At 38.0% G+C, this 21,012-nt stretch overlaps 1 protein-coding gene across 1 annotated transcript in view; it reads left to right on the top strand.

The window, feature by feature from the left end:
• The window catches only part of Mtd (TLD domain-containing protein mustard), a 124,252-nt gene that overhangs the window by 73,258 nt on the left and 29,982 nt on the right, over positions 1–21,012 (top strand). The window contains exons 4-14 of the mRNA XM_078177773.1: positions 922–1,067; positions 2,090–2,318; positions 5,732–5,889; positions 5,989–6,375; positions 6,467–6,670; positions 6,749–7,105; positions 7,204–7,355; positions 8,239–8,409; positions 9,242–9,408; positions 11,213–11,248; positions 12,815–12,977. Of these exons, the coding sequence (XP_078033899.1) occupies positions 922–1,067; positions 2,090–2,318; positions 5,732–5,889; positions 5,989–6,375; positions 6,467–6,670; positions 6,749–7,105; positions 7,204–7,355; positions 8,239–8,409; positions 9,242–9,408; positions 11,213–11,248; positions 12,815–12,977 (2,170 nt within the window). The remainder of the gene's footprint in view (positions 1–921; positions 1,068–2,089; positions 2,319–5,731; positions 5,890–5,988; positions 6,376–6,466; positions 6,671–6,748; positions 7,106–7,203; positions 7,356–8,238; positions 8,410–9,241; positions 9,409–11,212; positions 11,249–12,814; positions 12,978–21,012) is intronic.

A 21,012-nucleotide genomic window follows, 5' to 3' on the forward strand; every position in this document is an offset into this window, starting at 1 on the left:
CTCCGTACGGTTTGATCGACGGATGATCGGTTGCAGATTGTGCCCGAAGCTACGGTTTATGACGTGGCATTAGCGCCGGTCCGTGAAATTGCATTTCACCGATACTTGCCCGGTTCCAGTCGGTTTTCCGACGTATCAACTTCGGGACGCATCCAGGCGCCACTGTCGATCGATCAAACGATCCCCGATCGGCTTTCTGGCCGACCGTCGACTCGAACCCGGCCCCATTCATTATATGCACGCAGCCATGGCCGCCCGATTTGCATTTGGGGTTGGTTAACTCCCGATCAGGAATTACCTTCGAAGTTGAACGCCCAAGTTGCTAATAGCATTTCGAAATAATTAAGAAATACTTTTTGCTATTTTAGAAAAAATAATTCAATGCACATCTAACCGCTGTTAATAATATCCACGACTTACATGTACTATTTTCAAATTCACTATCATTTTCATGTTCTCTATAGAAAAATAGCAAAATTTCGGTTTAAAACAGTCCTATACTAACATAAATTTCTAAGATTAATTTTTGTATTCTATCGACGCACCTATGATAACTTTCGATTAGAATTAGAATTCTGTTTTAGCCAGGATTGGGTTTTCCGTGCAAGCGTATTATTATTTTTACTTGTTGTTATTAATTTCTATTATTATTATCGAATATTGTTTTTTTCTTTTCGGTTTTGTCATTGAATTTTAATACATTATCATTATCATTATCATTTTTACCTTTTCATCTCTTTTATATTAATGGTGTTTGCTCCGTTTATATGCCTGCATCAATAAATCGTTATTAGTATTAATATAACATATTAGAAAGAGAATCCTAACCTTTTCTGCTGGAATCGTGCATCGTGTCAGAAGACGTATTCGCTTTTCCCCACTTCATATCTGCACAGCAATCATAGAAGCACATAACTGCAGCAAAAATGATGTGCAGCAAGAATTATCTGCGAGACAAATCATACATAAAGCAACATGCTAACACAAACGAGACTAAGGTGGTCGTGCCAAATATTTTAAACGACGAGATTGTTGATCGGGAGCCAACCGAGAAGAAAAGTAGTCGAGTACAGTGTCTACAGCAACGGTGGATAATATCCACCACCTTAATGTGCCGTGTCTGCAATATTTTTGTAACCAGACTGCGGATCTTCGTGTGGAAAAGACAAACTTACTCCATCGACTAAAAGATTCTCTTAATGTAAGCAACGAATAAACGACTTTAACTAAAAAGAAAAAACACTGTTCCTTATTTCACAAACTTATGAGCGCAATAACTGCACAACATCTGTAAATTGCGTGGTTCGCCCCCTTTGCACTATAACCACAAATCAAATTCACGTGGTCTACTAAACATGAATATTATTCATTTCAACCGAATCGAATCAAAATTGCATTCTTTTGTTATCAATAGATCATTTACGCATTTATGACAAAAATTAGTAGACCAGATAGAAAACAGTAAAAACATTTAAAGAACTTAAAAGTTCTACTGCATTATTTTCGACCGAGTAAAATAATTAAAGGAGGAGATAAATGTCTATGCAGCTTTTGATTTTACAATATTGACTTTACATAAAAGTCCGAATTGAGAAAAGAAACGAATAGAAATAAAAGTGAATTGTCTCGTTCCGTTAGGAAAACTGTTACTTAGAATGGGGAAAATATTAATTAAAACAATTAAACAACTGAGAGTACACTACGGAAAAGATAACCGCTGTTTACGTGAACTCATTTTGACGTAGCAGGAAGTACGGGTAACCTAGTACAACCTCTGCAACCTAAAAGCGACGCATGATACACGTAAATCGGGGGTCGGTTGTGCTCTGGTATTCCGGGGTTGATCCACGGGAATTTCTTAATTTCCTCTCCGGGTAATGAAACAGAAACACGTCGAGCTGAAGTTGATCTAGGTACCGCGGAGTTGGAATGCCTTTTGCCGTGAGTTGCGGCGTAGGGGTAGTTCGTTTTCGTTTTGTTTCTCTTTCTTGTTTTGGGTGGACGGACAAACGTGTTTCGCCCGGTTAAGGATGGCCCAGCAATTACGAGGCCAAGCGAGTAATTCGTGTGTCGGTTTTGTTCGTTACAGGTGGGCGATAGGGACACGCTCACGTCGGTGGCAGCGAGGTTCGACACAACGCCGTCCGAGCTCAGCAAATTGAACAGGCTCGGAAGTACTTTCATTTATCCTGGTCAGCAGTTATGGGTACCGGCGAAAGGAGAAGGTCGACCAGGAGGCGGAACCGCAGCCGACGCGCCCAGTCCGGATCTATGCCACGACCACGAGTCCCAGGATGACCTACCTCCCGAAGAAAAAGGTAATTTTAGTTGGCCCGCGTAGCTACCACCGAGTCGTCATACGAGATATTATCGCGCCCGATGTATTTTCGTAATCTAGAATTCTCGGATCGATCCAGGCCATCGTCTTGTCCGAGATCGTTCTTCCAGGGCAATTCTTATTTTGGCCACAAAACGGCACATCTTTTTCTATTTTCTTACGATCTCGTCTCTTGGAAATGTTAGATTGTCGTCGGACACTCGCGGAGAAAATAACTCGAGAAGGTGTAATAACTCGCAGTCGTAATCAACATTGGCACTTGGTTACTCATCGACAGAATAACTCTTCTAAAATCGGACCAAACGCCACGTGCTTTTTTGGATTAGTTGTATTTGAATTTTGTATGAAAATTTTATCTAACCCAGACACAGAAATGAACAGATATCAAAAGACCTTTCGAAATGATTATAGTCCTACAACATCTGATATTATAAGTGAAACATAATTTACTAATTCCAAGTTCATTGTTAGTCGTACTTTATAAGAATAATAATGAAAATAAAAGAGAATAATAATGTAAATAAAACAGATACAGAGTGAAAGGTAATCGTTTTAAAATGCAGTAGCGTTGCACGAATTAAGAACAGCAACGAAACTCTTCCCGACAGGTCGAGTTATGGAAATACGTGATCAAGATTTTCATAATTGCGTATCTCTGCAATATTTTAGTTATGCTACCTTATGTAACTTTGTTTTTCAATGGCTGATTTGACGACAGTCGTGAACACACGATGATGGTCATAACGTTGAATAAACTTACTGCTTTTGCATATGAATGATTTGTAACGTTTAAGAGTGGTGTTCGTCGTCTTTGTTCGGACGATCTTCTAACAATCGCATCAAGGTAGGAAAACCTTTGCGATACCAATCGATGATCGACATTCTATTTAACGCTGCGAGTACCTGCCGATGTGACGGCAATTGTTGCCAATGTTGCGTGAGATTCGATGGATTTATTGTTGATGCTTAGCTAATGCAACCAACCTCCATCGCAATAACAGCGCCTCCCTCCGCGACCGTTGTTTGACGTGTTTGAGCCGCTATAATTTTTCAAACGCCAACAATGATGTGGTCGGTGTAGCAACCGTTGACACACGATATTGCATTTACGTGTGCGGGTTCTATAACAGGTACTTTATAACGCTGTACATGGAAAGTGCTCCGATTGAGTACTCGAAACTTTCATATTAGTTCACGGTAGTTTGATAGATTCTTGGTCTATGAACGCACTCGTGTAACCCATATCGAGCACTACATATACTCTGGATATCCCGTCTTAAGTATTTTAAGTACTTTAGATACACGAGTGTCGGTGGTATTCTCGGGATTTTATATGATACAAATTTGTTGGTAGTGATCTTCAGTGCTTTGAGTTCTCAAGTACTCTAGTTACTTCAGTTTTACTGATACTCCAGGATTTAAGATATCTGGATACCTTAAGTGTATTTTACAGAATCAACATTCCGCAAATTCGAATATTTTATAATACCTAGAAGTATTTCGTTAGTCGCCGTACCTGTTTCAAATACTCGAATACGTCACACTTAAGTACAAGGTTTCCATAAAGTCGACTTCCTCCACGAAAAGAGACAAACTACAATTTGTTGTCGCATATGGAATTTCTGTAGTCTCGAATATTCCGCCGCGCTCCTAATTGTGGCTAATTCATGCAGGCGTTCCAACGGCGCGTGATTGGGTGTCGATATCGAGGCGTCTTATTGCGTGGTTGCCATAAACCGAAAGCAAAATTGACGTGAGCACACCTCTATGAATAATGGAACAGTGGGCGGCGTGGTTCGTTCAGGTGAATCGGATTGACTCACCTGGCCAAATATCAAGATGAATTGGGTCTCGATTGTATCTGGCCAAGTGTCGCATCGAATATTAATGGCTGTCTATTGCATTCGCACGTATCGCAGATATGTATAACGCCCCGTGGTGGCTGCACTAGTTGCAGCCTGGTTACCGGGCACCTACACGTTCGAAACATCTGCACTTCGGACTAATGACACGACATAATATTTTCCCGACCGGGACGATTTTCCGCCAATAAAGCGTCAGCAAATTCTGTCGGTGGCGTAACACGCTTTTATGCTCGCATGAGAATCCTTTTCGTTACCTTCACCTAGTTAGACACTTTACCAGCTCCGCGTAACATTGCGGCTCTATATATAAAGGAATTGAAATGTTAAGGGTTTCTGGGAATCGAATAAAACGGCGAGATTACTTATCGTTCGAGAAATTCAGTCGGGAATTATAGGGCACTGGAAAACGAGTGGGGTATTTCGTCATTGGGTGGCGCCACGTTATGCGAACCGACCACCACTGAATCAATTCGCCTGAAATTAATGCCGGGAAGCACGCGCGGATCAGTTATGTCGATCAAATGAGCAAAGTGCATATTCGTGAAAAAAATGGTAGGTTTACGTAAGGTTACCGTGCAGTTTTATGCGCTCGTGGCATGTGGTAGCAAGGGAACTAAAAATCGATTTTCCGGGAGGTCCATGTGTTTCTTTTTCTGTCTAACTTCGAGCCCCGTGTATTTAACTCTCGCGCTCTCATTCTTTCTCTCAGTCTTCCTCTGCGAACCTATACCGATTGTGAGTACAACTTTGACAGACAGTATAACTGATAAGCGCGATTTAACCTGGTTGGATTTTCTTTTCCCAAGTTGAATTATTTTCTATTAAGAATATTGAAATTTATTTTTACGACCAGCATTGTCATTTAAACATTATGTTCCTTATGAAATATTCTGATTACCATATTTCTATTAGCATATCCGTTGATCTCTTTAAAGGAAGATATTTCGTGGGTAGAAATTTAAAGCGTTCATGGCCATTATACATTTTCTTTACGAGAATGACCTAATAAACATAAATAAAGTTCATGACTGCGGTAAACGTGAACTCATTTAATTGTATAGGGGTTTTTAATTTTATAGCATGATATTATACTTTTTATGCAGCTGCTTTTTTGTAGCCTGTCACGTATGTATGCGCATTATTATGATGCGTCAGCTGATCGGCGTCACGATGTAAACTCACGACAGCCAACATGGCGTCGTTGTTGTATATACAACATAACCTGTACGTCAGGAAACACGCGATGCATGCTGGTTTAACGTCAAACGGGGCACGAATGTTGCCGTTATGCATTCATCTTATATTCTCATTGAATTCGGTGCCATTACATAGGAATTCGATCACGTATTACAAGCTCGGTCAATTTAAATTTAAAAGGCTCTGCAGTTTTGAATGATTAATGGAAAATTATATTTCGTGTAGTCTTTGTTTCGTTTAACATGGGTACGTGGCATTGAAATATCGTAAAAACAGTTAGTGTTGACGTTTTTATTGGCGCAATTTTAACATTTCATGTTATCGTTTACAGAACTTCTGGACAACTTGAGGCCTGTCTCACCCAAACCAGGCCATATGGAACGAGTCAAAACACCTCTTGGTATATCAAGTACAGTCATACAGGAAGAAGAACAACCATATAAAGAAAGATTTTTGAAAATTGATGTTCGTCATGTCACTGACGGCCAGGTAAAGATCAATCATTATGTATCTTATATCTGTTCTGCTTACCAATCGTCTTTGCTATTGCCATGATTTTAATCAATTAATTTTACTACCTATTTATAGGGTGTTATTGGTGGAGTACTATTAGTCACACCAAATGCAGTGATGTTTGACCCCAATGTATCAGATCGACTTGTAATCGAGCATGGAGCAGAGTCATATGGCGTTATTGCCCCAATGGAGTTCATAGTAAATGCTGCAATTTATTATGATATTGCCCACATGCGTGCTTCTCACAGAGAGCCAGCACAGTTGGACAAAAAACCAGAAATTTATTACATGAAAAAACCTACGCAAAATGATAAAAGTCAATCACCAGGAAAGGATGAAACTTTTCCAGAACTAACTACAGACGATAATGAGAGTGTTTGCAGCAGCGCAGAGAGAGATGGAGATGCTTTTCCAAAGGCCTTTGAGAGAGATCTCGTCACCCCTACTAATATTCAAACTGTAAGTTGTTTTTGACAACTTGATCTTTATCTTTCATAATTAATTTAGATGTATCAATTGTTAATTAAAATTGATTCTATTCGCTGTACAGGAAGAAACTATAACAACAACCAAAGAAAAAGAAGAAGAAAAGGAAAAGGAGACTAAAGAAGTGGAGTCTGATGGTGGTCAAGCAATTAGGACATTAGAGGAACGTAGACGTTCTATGCTTGACCACCATTGGGCAGTTCCTAGTAAAGATCGATGTACATTATCAATTGAGGATGAGCAACAAGATTCATTAAATTCTGACAAGGTAGATTATTGTGTGAAATTGGAACATGATTTTCATTGACTATGAACTATGTAAAACAATTGATTTAATCGTTTTCAGACCGAACCTACGAAAACGAAGCCGAATGCCGAAGACGAAGAAGGATCTCTAGTCAAATTGTCATGCCACGACTCTGGTATCGACATTCGTGACCCTAATCCCCCATTCCCAGTAGTTGTACCTATTCCCTCAAAGAAAGTATACTCAGACGCAGATATTGTCTTATCTTCAGATTGGGTACCTCCTATTACTATTGCCCCGACGAACATTACAACTGACACTCTTGATAGTGGTTCTGCTATAAATGGCAGGAAAAAGGCGAGTTCAGTATCTTTTAGCTTAGACAGTAATGCGGAGGAACCCGAAAAAGATGAAGAGCACAAGGATGACGATAAACAAGAGACTCGTAGAAATAAGGTAACATTGGAGTTGATATTTTTAATGTATTTATTTGTAATGTAATATTTATAATGTTATGGTTTTAACGTACATGTTACAATGGTATTCTATTTCAGGTGTTAAAGAGATTGTCGTATCCATTATCGTGGATGGAAGGACTGACTGGTGAGAAAGAAGACGAAAATAAGTCTGGATCTGATAAAGTTGCAAGCTTGCCAAACAGTGCGGATTCACATCATTCGTCTGTCTTCAGTAAAGTTTTCTCAAGGTGATAATCTATGTTACTTTTATCTTAGAAAATTTGTATTAACAATTTCTTCTAATAATCTACGTGGTACTAACATTATTCTCAGATTTATAAGACGCTTGTATGTTTTACTATTTCTATTTATATCAAGAGTGACTAACAATCGTTCGAAACCAGACTTTCACATTTCCCATATATGTACATGGTATGGGAAATCTCCTATTACATGATATAACATTTTACTGTTTTCTTTTACCACGTGTGTTACTGCTTTCTGCTGAACTTATATAGAACGTTTAACATAGATATGATACCGGAGGCTGTTCATAATGAAACTAAGCTACATCATACATTTTTTCAAATAATTTTTTCATGCTACTTATAATTGCGCCGAGTCAACGAACGTGTTTTACTATGAATGCCCTCATTGATTATAACATATAGAATATTCATTAGTTACGCCTAGAAACGAGTGGCTTATTGCATTTGCGATACGCGTTGAGATATTGTTAGCTTTTTTTTATTCATCGAAGGAGTAATCGAACCAAGAGAATGAGAGACATCCAGTAACGTCCAGAGATTGTCGTCAATAACGTAACACCATCATAGTCTGTTACATCGTCAAAATCCTTATGGAAAGTGTTACTCTCTTTTACAAAGTACTTCATAAAATGTGAGCATAACTTTGGTAATAAATTCTCATCAATGGAAGATATTTAACTTTCCTTGTTAGTAATTTGAAGAGATTACGTTTCACATTTTATGAATTATATGTGGCACAATGAAGCGAAGGTAGTCGAAGATACATTTTAGACTGTGATGGTATATCTGTGTGTTTAATTAAAAGCTTTACTGTCGTTTCTAATGTAACTAACAAAGAATATGTAATGGTGGTGGATATAAGCTCGCCGATCAACCTGGTGAGTGACTTTAGCTCGGGCCTGTTTGCTAAAACTCCCAGCGAAGAGAGTGGTGGGGGCGGTAGGACTGGAGGAACACCTCCTCTTACCGCCTCCTCTCTCTCCCAGGACTCCAGCAATCCTCAGTTTTCACCTGGTCCAGGAGGGCTTATGGGGTGAGTTTGGGCCCGGTTCCATCAACCAGCAAATTGTTGTATTTACTATACTCTCGGACTCCCGTTTTTCTGATCCTGCTGTTCTCCGTCATTTACCTTGAACCGGCTCTCCGTATTTATCGTTTAACAATAATTCGATTAGCTCTATAGTTTCTCTGTGTTACATACACCCTCCCAATTCTCCTCACCCGTAACTTAAGTTCGCCTGATGTCTCTTCCAGTCTGATTACATTTCCATAGACTGTTTCCAAAGTTTTGTAACCAAATTGTTCACTCTCAAGCTTCACACTCACCCCTTATTTCGCTACTCGTCCCTTATGTTACTTTGAGCCTTCTGTGGGCTTCAGGTCAGCTCTCTTTGCTCCCGCTTTCAGGTAAACGTTACTTACTTTTTCAGAAACTCTGCCACCACCACTGATTTCGTGACACATGTGCCAATATACGTTTATATAAATATATACATTCATATATGTGATACACATATTTTTATACGAATACACATATCTATAAATATGTTATATAAATATAGCAAATACTGCTTACAAACAACACATCACCACCAGATATCGAACACAGCGTATAGTATAAAAACCCCTGAGCAGCCACCTATACTTTATTTCGCCGTACAATGCGTTGGACGATACAAAGTTTACCTTCTTGAATGTTGTCATCCCCTACCCCACCACAAGTTTGATGTTCTTTACTATTTATGTGTTGCAACATAATCGCTGTGTCGAAATTATGGGCATTACCTGGTGCTTGTAGTTTCGAATATGGCAGTAGATCATACGCAAAGACAAGTCCGTAACTTGGCTCTACGATTTCCTTTCAGACGATCTTCCGTTGGTACGTTCATCAGACAACAGCCGTTAACATCCTCAGGCAGCAGCAGCGTCGACAGCAGCCGAGGCAGCAAAACTTCATCTGCAGCACCACGATTGGACTACCGTAGCATGGTTTCTGTCGAAGACATGCCCGAACTGTTCGTCAGTTTTGACAGTAGGTATCTGGACCCATTGATCCTGTTACAAACAACATATATTATACACTCTACGTTTCGGAATGATTGACTTAATAATCGTGAACACGTACAGGTTCCCTCTATTTCAACGACTGTTTCTCTTATACAGGTAGTCTGCTTTTCAGGCTCTGAGCCGATGCATTTTGGTAATAGTGATTAAATTCAGACTACACTAAATACATTAAATTATTCAAAAGCAACAGATAACAATTAAAACAATACAATACAGAGAATATGCTGTGAAAAACAGATTTTTGATTCAAAGATATTTGAAGAAGACGTGTGAATCTTTTATTTTCCAGTCATTTGTACTAGTAAATGTACTATTCAGTGTACGATTAGTTTTGTCATTTTTACTCAGATGCGTCAGTTTACATACACAAATGGAACACCACGTATACTAAACACTTCTTAGATGGCGTACTTTCTGTACATGGGATCGTTATCGTACTAGATGAAAAGAAAATGATGTTATAATTGCAAACTGTAGAAAATTTAAAGTTACAGCTACAACTAATATAAAGTTTTACAATTTAAATGTCTCTCTCGGGCGATAGTTATACCTAACTCTAAACGGGGTTTCTTTCTGGAATTTTTTCTTACTGTCTTAAGATCGCCCAGTACACAAGAAACACGCCACCGTGGTAACGAGTGTTCGTTTCCAAGGGATCGATACGATATTGTAATTAATTACACGTAGCCACGAGTACATAAAAACGAAATGGCAATAAAGATGGCAAACGGGAATATTACATATCACGCACTGCACTTGCTCGTATGTATAGACGGCTTCTTAAACGATCTGTTACTTTGCTAGTGCATTTATTATCCCTTTCTTCGAATTTTTGAGCGCCTTTGGATTCGATTTCTAAAAGGTAATACCAGAAACTAATCAGGAATTACATTTATTCATCTCTGACAAGCAAAAAAGTATTTCAACGAATTCCAAAGTTACCAAATGCGCTTGCATTTTTTAGTATATGTTAACGTAGTCTCGATATTTTCTATATTTTCAAATTTCGCTCGTTTGTCATTACTATACTGTAGATTTTAAGAGTTTAAAAACTGGCGAAAGCTCATTCAATTTCTCAGATTGCAATACAATGACTGAAGAAGAGAATCAATAAAACTCTACTTTTAGTTTATTGTACCGTTTGTATTCTACCGATTAGAAGCACTATAAATATCGTACGTAAATAGGAACCAGTGATTGCAATAGAGTGAAACGAATTAATGAACTGTTCAGTTATAAATATTGATATTTATGAAATTGTGCTTCTGCGGTATTGAATATCATAGAAAACTGTATTAGGTATCAAGATTGAAAATATCATGAACGAATAAAATCTGCAGTCTAGTCATTACCAGTTCTACATTTTTATCAAGTTTAATCTCTCGTTACTTTTAACTACGCTGTCCCTTGGATTCAAGCGATTTTCGAATTTCGAACGCTTGACACAGATTCTGGAAACAGTTTTTTGGTCATGATCTCTCGGCCTGGATTCTGCGGTCACAATAGGCACCTAGAGTCCAGACCCAGTATTTCTTCATTATCTCTCTCATTGTTGTTAAATTAAACGGAGACGTTGTCGTATCTCCAAGATATTGAAACCTCTTGCTCCACTCGAACTATATTCTTATCATTTCGAAAATTCTGATCAATTTTCTACATCTAATACAGTAATTATTACGCCCGTGGAACGCAAGGGGTTTCGCCCGTTAGTCTGCCGACAATTATTCATACTAATGCAGTAATGTCATATGTTTTTGTTGTCCCTCTAGTCCAAGCACCTAATTTTCCCGAACTCGAAGACCTCGGTAGGTTCATACAGTATTAGCTTGCTTATTTTCTACCTCTCGTGTATCACCTTCCCGCTAGAGCTCGCACATTGTCATTGATTCCCAACCTTTTGTAGACTTTGAGGTAACAATTCTTTGAGAGATTAAACACAAAGGAACCATAAACAGCTCTTTTTAAATTGTCATCTGCATACAATTGTCGACATTCTCGAGGTCAGCGGCATCTTAAAATTTGTTAGAACTGATCTAGGAAGGTGAACAATTTAACAGAAGACTTCTGCGAATTAATAGGCAAGATTTTCTATTTTGATGATTCTTTTCCTTGGCCGATTAGACTACATCTACTTTTATGTTCTGCTGAGTTTTCTTGAAGTCTTCTATAATGAGAAGAGTTCGGGCGAGATAAGATAGATGTTCAGCAGAGATGTTTTGTCTTTTCTCTCTTATCTTACATCCGCGCATGTGCTTCGTTCCGTTCAATTCATTACTTGGTCATTATTCCTCATTGTATCGTTACCTTGAAGTATACAGTATTTATCATGCAATCCACAACACCGTCCCCCTCATCTTGCGCTCGATTTTGCCTTTGCACCTGCACATTGTGTATTTTACCTGTGTTATGTATTGGTATACTTGCTGCTGACAACCGGTCGCCGATTTCGAGCACTCGCCACGACACTATTGTCACTTGATACACACTCTTCTCTTCCGTGTTCCTTCTGCGATGATGTTGTCTTGTACATTGTGGGATTTGAAATTTGCTGTGAGAAATTGAAAGGTTTTCTTTGTCGTTATCTTCTTTTTCTCGGTATACAACATTTATTTGTATATGTATATATATATAAATAAATTTTTATATTTATATATACAACTATCAAAGGATTAATAATGGTAAGGTTGATGTATACAGCGGTTGTTTTTTAATCGAGTACTGAATTTTGTTCAATTTATGACGTATCTAGACGTATTGTTATTACAGTATTTTAATGTTGCGAATGTCTGTGATCGATGGAGCTTTATGAATCTGTCTCAATGATCAATGGATTGTCAGAGAATGGAGGCTGGGCCGTGCTTCTTTTTTGCTCCGCCTTAAGTCACACCCTTCGCATCTCATTGGTGGAAACGCGCCCCGTTCAAATATCCTTCTGTCTGTGACAATTGATGATTCTGCCGAGAAAAAGGAAAAAAGTGAATTAAAACGAACCTTCGTCTCATCTGCGATCCCAAATCCATGTCACACATTGTGCTCCTGTACTATTTTTGTGTTTGTGCGTCCATGACGATGAATTCTTCCAAGTAATTAACTCCGAATGTAACGCTTGATACTCTACGGGAAAAAAGCTTCTTACGAATTTATTTTCCTCTTTTTTTTCTGGTAAACGAATCTGCGCATTACTACACAAGAAGATCTGTCTCAGCGCCATAAATATTGTATAGAATGATCTTTTGGTCGAATTGGAGATGTGTTATATAGCGTGTTAAAGTCACTTCTGGAAAAGAATCGAATCGTGCATTAGATTTAAAACAGATAAACCCCAATTTATGATCATGTACTGCATTGAATCTTTCTGTCGAATTATATAGAACTTATACCGCGACCAGCCCGTTCCTGCGAGGATCCACCACTGTACCTGAGACTGCGCACCGGAAGACCAAAGGACAAGAAGATCCCGCGGTCCACGCCCATCATGAGCTACGGAAAGAAGAAGCTGCGACCTGAATACTGGTTCAGCGTGCCCCGCGATAGGTAAGTTAAGTTTTCATCCTAAAATAAGTATTATTAATAACATCTCCACAAAACAACAGCTGGCTATAAAATTAGCGGCTTGAATGAAAAACAATGATACACATTACTGACGTTCAATCGTCCATTGAAAAAGGGAAAATTATTAAGGCTGGGAAAACTAAACTCGAAATTACGTGGTAGAAAAAATGTTTCAACACTTTTGTAATTTCCTTTATAATAGTGGTCTTGCATGATAATCGTGGAAGTTACTAAGATGTGGGAAAACCTAAAATTGGTTTATATCACACAAATAAGCTCTCTTCTACATTATAATTCTCAGAATACAAGTGATAGATAAAATTAAAAAATAATTTCAAAGAAGCGAAAGTAATTCAAAATAACGTCAACATCAATTGTTTACAAAACTTCGAAGTAGCATATTACCATTTCACTATAAGAAATAAATATTTTAGGCCACGATTCTAATCGCGAAAATTGAATGCAAACAAATTGCTCTACACGAGTGTCCCGATACTTGACGTCGGCCGTGCAAAGGGATGGTATTGGGTAAGTGACTCGAAACGCGCGTTGTTGCGCGTTGGAACAAGGTCTTGTCGTTCGGTTCGTTTCTGAGATCGTTGTCCGATCGGATTTCGATACGCGATCGTAACATTTTAGCGTGTACACGTGAACCGAGCATGGCATCACGTGACGACCCAACACGAGTCGAGTCCGCGTATCATCGAACGTGTGCGTCTCCCGCAACATTTCCGTTCCGTGGCTGGCAAACGCGATATTAGTCTGGCCGCGGAAAGAAAACGCGACGGGAGCGCGCACACCTGAAGTATAACCCAGCTTTTCGTTCACGAAATCAGTCGGACTACGAAGCACCGCGGCGGTTCCAACGCGGTGACGGCGCACTCGTGCTATAGTTATCGCGCAGTATAAATAGTCGGTCATCGCGATTGTTACGTCCTTTACAAACCGTACTTGTTCGCCGCGAAATCGAACGATTCGGCGACCGCGTGTTCATCGTCACGTGTTTCGGGATTAGGTAACGGGTCGGTGCCAGCTGCCGATGTTGTTAGCTATCGTTTCACACCTGTAGCCTACGGAAGAGACCTGCTCGTTTCCGACAAGGAGACGAACGGAGAACGGTTCGGGCACAGCTAGCAGAGCAATTAGTGCTCTTCGTTTAATCGTGTCAGACTGTATTCGAACGCTTACGTTGCTGCATCGTTCATCGTGTTCACGGATGTATACCGAGTGATTCACCTTTGGTAGTGGGCTTAGGTGAATCGCCTTGTATTAACACTTTGACTGCCACGCTAATAACTTCAAAACTTTCATAAGATTCAAGTATATTATTTAATCTTTAAATTGGAAATTTGATTTGTATGGCATCCATTACTTTGCCAACATTATTATGTTTTATGCTAAACACATATATTTATGGTGAAGATATAATAAATTAGATTAAAAGTTAATTGTTGAATTAGAACAAATAATTTTGTTTATATAGACTACGCAGCAGACAAACTGTTGAGACGGGTTCATTTATCTGATTGGTACTTGTAATAATATGAAATTATATTGTAGAATATTCATGCAGTAATGTGGAATTAAACTTACCAACGAAAGTTAAGAAACATTGTTACACAGATGCGTATTCTTGGATGTAGCAAACCTTCTTAACAGAGGATAAAAATTATTTTTTGTTTCTATTATTTTTTTATTTGTTCCGTGCACTACATAAAACGACATTGCAATATAAACAATGTGTTATATGTTTTAATATGTACTTTTAACCTAATAAGACGTATACTTGTTAAAATATCAGATTTTACTCAATTGTTAACGATGTGCAAGGTTTTCTAACTTTTGTCGGTAATTATAGATAATGTTTTCTTGGGAAATTCCTTGAACGAATAGGTGAATGTTACAATTTGCAATTGTTAGCGTTCGTATACTTTCGTAAACCACTCTACTACAAAAATCTTCTTATTTGAGAAAAATAATGTCTTATTAATATTTCGTTACGAATAGTCACGCAACACCGGTTATCTTGTTAGCGTCGAGGAAAGAACGAGCATTAGAATCTTAAGGAAACGAGTTTGCATTATTCGTCATTCAGATAAATTCGAACGTCTTATCGCTCACTCGTGGACATTTGCACCTGCTTAGTCAACACGTTATTCGGTGTAGCTTAATAGCAGACCAGTCTAATCTGGGTTTTCGTGTTTCATCGCAAAAAATTTCCATCGGGTAATTTGTTCTGCGCGGACAGAACATTCCCTCGTGCAGCACTGTAACATCGTTGTGTAATTCTTATAATTCGCTCTTTATCTCGCAGCCAATTTCAGACCAATGCTTTCGCGTTGGTAACTTATCAGTTCGTCTACTATTTATGGATTAAGAACTTGCTGCAATTTTGCAGCTGACCTGAATTTCGATAACTTGATAAGCATATGTAACATTTGTCAAAGCGTAATGCGACTTATATCTTTCCATGGAACGTTCTGTGCAGAAGTTTTCTTCGATTGTAACTCGCATGAGTTACACCCGCGTAAACATCCGTAAGCAATTATCTATTGAATTCTCCGTTGATGATTCTCAATGTTCATTTTTTCATGTTCTTTGTTTGAATACTAAAGGTTACCATCGACTTAAGAGTAAAACTTTCGGAACTCTTTTTCTATGCTCGTAGGTTCCGCATGATAAATGAACGTTATTGATAAAGTGTGGATAAGAAAAAGATAGGTGACGCGCGGCGTCAGTGTCGATAGATAAGGCATTTCCATGCACGCTGTGGAAGGTCAGAAAAAAAATCATTTGAATAACAGTAGTAGTTTCATTGCTGGACAGAGAATGTACATTTAAATTTTAAAAGGTTATGAATGGTCTTCGAAAGAAGTGAGTCTAATGAAATTGTGTTCTCTCTAACAATATTTTATCCTTTTATGTCAGTAAAATGTAAGTGAAATACAAAAAGAAAACAGTGAATTCCGAAGAGAAATTTAAGACCATCTTTACAGTGTTTTCAATGCACTAAATCTATAGATGACTCGCGTGTGCACCCGATATCAAAATTCGACAATTTTAAAAATCTCTCGGGTTGTAAAGCCAATTACGCTAAGCGACCGAATTGTTGTTCATCTATTTAAAGAGAAACAACCGTTTTGTTCAATAAATAGTATATTTACAAATAATTACAGTTTAATTGCACAAGATTGAACTAGAAAGATACTTTCTTTAATTGATAATAAATTGTTGAATTAAATGTTGTTCTTGCGCATCTTAATCTTTAATACTAAATTTAAAGCATTATGAAATAGGTTAGAAATTAATCGGTTAGTAGCGAAATAAAAAGGAAAGGTAAAAAGGTAGCAGCAAATTCCAAGCGAATGACCGAAACGGTACGAACTGACGCCTGCCATAAACCGCAAATATGCTACCGATTAAGTTTGCAGAACTTTATTGTACGGAAGTGCAGTGATTACTTTATTGCCGGAAAAGATACAATTGCGGTTCTAAGGAATCGTACACCTAACAGACAGTATATTTTATGACAGGCATAAAGGGATTCTCTGAAAATTAAGCTATTTCTTACGAATTCCGTTGGAGGACAGAACCAAAACTATTACAACAAGAAATAAATGTTTTACTTACGTTTCTTGCAATTAACGTGAAATATTTTACTTCGCATGAAGATCCCAACTCAATAATGACATACACCCAAGTCTGATTTTACACAACTTTGATTTAAGACGGAAAAATAATTTCAATTTCCGTTTTATACGGTTATATTTGGTTTAGCGCGGTTAAAAAAGTTGTTCGATTTAAACCTTAAAAGTAATTACTTCCATTAATCGTAATTTTCTACAATACCGTTGTCAACAAACATTGAATGTTAGTCCCGGAAGTTTGCTCTTAGGTTCTTGCGCAATACATATCAGGCTAAAAATATATTACACTTTCGTGAGAGTATAATGTGACGCTAAGTTTGTAAATGTGTAAACAATGCAGTGCTAAAAAACGATAGTGTTAAGAAACTAATGAGATACGTAATCGATAAGAGAACAAAATCGAATCAAACTTGGATTTTTATAAAGACTCTTAACCCTTTGCACTCGAGTGGTGACTTTGAGGCACCACTGAAATTAGAGCACGGTCCAAATTAATTTTCATATTTCGAAAAATTAGATTTCAAAAATGATTAAAAGTATAACTGTTGTTGCAAGAGTTACAAGATTCATTTTCATATGTATAAAATACATTTTGTCATATAAAATGGAAGTGCTATATGTCAGAAAGTTATTTTAGAATTAGTGTTCAAATGGCTTCGAGTGCAAAGGGTTAATAAAGTTTTTTATGTGAATCCTTTTATTCACATTTTACTTATATACGCGATGTCTTTTATACACAGTTTTTTCTGGATCTAATCGATCGTGTAAAAACAAAATTGGGCATACTTCGACGGTAATTAATTCTGTAAGAGCGTCTTGTAAAAATTATAAAGCTAATAGAAAATATACATTCCATTTTCTCGTAATCAGCGCGTCGTATGAAGACGATATTATATTTTCCACTTGCTTTTGCGTGAGTTGTGAGTTGATTTCCTATGCGATTGTGCCATTTGATACAGTGAACTTCTCTTCGTTGAATGCGATGTGTACAGAGCTCAAATGAATTGTACCGTTTCTAGGGGGGCGTTTTACGCCACCAGCGGCAAGAGTTGTTGCGTCGACAATTCAGCGAAAAAGAAGACGCGCATTACAACGAGAGAACACAATTGAAATTAGCAAGCCGCGAGACGCAACCGACACTTATGTACACGTCAGCTTAGGTAATCGTCGTTGCTGCAGACAGTCCTCCGTGACTCATTTAGCTAATTCCTCTCAGTCAGCCGGTGCGACTCTAACTAGTACCACGTTTGGATTCTTCTCGGTTACGTCAGAGTGTCGTGACAGTTTCTCCTCAAGCACCATCCCACGCCGATCTACGTATCATACAGCTTCCACTGCGATAGCGGACTCGATCAAAAAATAATACAAATTTTTGGTCGATTTTCCTCAGGTTATTTATCGAAGGAGTATTAGTATTTTTTAAAGAATTTTCTGAAAATCAACCGCGATTATTTCCACCAGTTTTAACTAAACCTACCACGGTTGTTTTCCAATTCTCCAATGTTTAGAGACTCTATCATGGAAAATGCTTGAATAAATTACATTATCGGAGCTAATATATTATTCCTTATGCAAACATTTTCTATGAAATAGTCTCTAAACTTTACAGAATAAGGAAACGTTCGTTCTGACCATTTTGGTGTTGACTAATCGAAGAATATAGGAACTTTTGTTATGCCATGATAATCCTAGTTCCAATTATAGCTCCAAACGTATAGAACACTCGTTCGAATCAACAACCGTATCGCGCCCGTAGTTTCTGAGAATAACGTGGGTCAAGGTTGAAATAACTATGCTCGCAGAGAAACTCGTTCAAAGTTACTCCATCGCGCGCGTCATCGATGTCCTTTCAGCATCTTTTACGAGCACGCAAATCGCGCGAAAAAAATCGCGGGAAAATGCTTAGTTAAGAAGAATGAAATCATCAATTATAAGACATCGTCGCTGATAGTTCTATTGACGACGCAGGCTGGTTGAATACAATTTGTAAAAACCGTAAATGCGTTTGTTTGTCCACCTTATCAAGCTGCTGATTTGACGAGTTCGCTAACGAAACGAGAACCTCATTGACGTTTTTATTTCGCTACGTTGCGACAAGTGGCGTCAGCGACGAACCCGTGAAATACGCGTTAGAGGGGAGGATGAGTGAGACAAACGATAGTTAACGGGGCAGGTGCTTGTTCAATTACCGTTTTCGTGGATCATCCTAGACGACGATGAATCTTCGATAATCGCGTGTAGGGGAGTTTCAAGGTCGCGCGAGCAAGAGAAGAAATCTGGAATGTGAAAACCCCGTTCGCGGCTAATTTTAACGCGTTGGTTCCCCGGTTGTCGTTCCAGATGCAGCTTCTCAGTGTAAAAATAGTCGAATCTGTTAGGTTCATGGGAGATACCGAACGGGATTAATGCACCGGTGGTCTGAGAGGTAGGAAACGTCCTTGCAGGGTCGACGACACACGGGACACGCGATAGAACGTTAGAGAAAGTTGCGGCCGACACCGTTGTACCAGAGACATTGCAATCGGATATACATATAGATCTATCGATACCGGAACGACACAATCGCAACATGAACTGGACTTTAAGCGCCGTCAGCAACGCGGTAAACTTCCTTTACAGCGAACATGTGTCGCCAGCAGTTAGCAACATTGCGCCTTATGTCCACCAAAGGTACATGCTCGATTTTACTTAAACTCTGTGTCTTTAGTTAATTAAATTTTTCATTTATGGCTAGACAGCAAGCTTTATACATTCATAGCAAAAATGAATAGATATAATACATATAAAACAGTGAAAATAATAGTAAAAAACTAAGGATGTTGATGTGTCAATTTAAATTTATTAAAATTGCGAGAGAAAGAACAAAAATTGTTCTATGCTCTGCGATTTAGGCAGATCATTTTCATCTCACGTAAAGATCCACAGTAAATTTATGGCTTGTTTCGTGGAATAGGAGGTAACAAGTGTATCAACGTATCTATCTTGTGGAGTATAATCTTTATAACAAATGACTTTATATGACTTTATTTGCGCAAAATTCAGTCGTGCCTGAGAGGTTAATAAGTAGCGTATTTATAAATGTTTGTAGTTGAATTGCGCAAGATTAAACTGCAGGAGTATTTTAGTTGATGGATAATAGATTGTTGAATTGAATGTTGTTGTTGCGAGTCTTAACCTTGAAGACTGAATTCCAAGCACTATGAAATAGTCTTGAAACTGATTAGTTAGTAGCGAAATAGAAAGAGAAGTAAAAAAACATATAGCTCACAGTGCCGTAGTTAGCAATAAATCACGACTGGGTAACCGAAACCCGGGTGACCAAAACAGCGCAAACTAACGCCTGTCACAAACCGAAAATATGTTTGTTAATATGTCATAAACCGAAATAGATACAATTGTGATTCTAAGGAATCGTGTACCTATTACACGGGACATTTTATTAAAGGGCATAACAGGTATTGTTTCGCTAAGCCAAAGGGGATTCTTTGAAAGTTAGACTAGTTTCAACTTGAAATGGAGACAAAGTTATTCTGAAAAAGATCAGACAATGGTAAATTGTATTAAGGTCTGCAGTTTTCGTTGGCATAAGTGGGACTTCTGTTTAAACTGCAGTGACTTCATATTAGTAATCCAAGATTTCATTTGCGATACTAGATACGAAAAAGTTACAAACAGGCTTTGAAGAGAAATTATTAATACTAAGCCCACCAAGCTCTAAAAGCGACTTAAGACAATTGGTTTATAACGATTAGGAGACTATTTATTTAAGCCCTTCGTCATTTTTATTCATTTGCTATGAAAAAGTATTTACGATTTCTGAAACTCTATTTAAAAAATGTGAAACCGGTCATTTTAACCGGCTTGGTGAGTTTAATATGAAGTAAATATGTTTTATTGTAGCAAAAAAAAATGAAAAAACTTTAATACATTCTGCAACAGGAAATCGTAAACCAGCTATATCACATGTTAATTGGATTACGTTAATACTGCGACACGTGTAGCTTCTGAATATAAATCATGCATCGAGCGAATGATTTTATTAAATAAATTCCGTTGTCGCGATCGTGTAAGTATTAACGTCAGAGTTCCTAGGACGATGCGAAAGATACATTATTGTTTCGTGACCTGGAAACATTCAATAATGTTCAGTATGTCGTGCCGTCCTTCTTTGTAACTGATAAATAAATTACATCAGTTGAATCGTTTTTCAACATCAGTATCGATAGTGAAATACAGCATTGTGGTTGTGAAATTGAGGAATCAGTATAAGCTACGAATTTTCATCTCCAAAATCATTTATTCGATAGAGTCCATTTCGTTGAAAAAATTATTCAAAATTGAAACATTTATTTGACGACATTCCAAATTCT

The sequence above is a fragment of the Augochlora pura genome, chromosome 4 (assembly GCF_028453695.1).
Source record: "Augochlora pura isolate Apur16 chromosome 4, APUR_v2.2.1, whole genome shotgun sequence".
Classification (NCBI taxonomy): Eukaryota; Metazoa; Arthropoda; class Insecta; order Hymenoptera; family Halictidae; genus Augochlora; species Augochlora pura.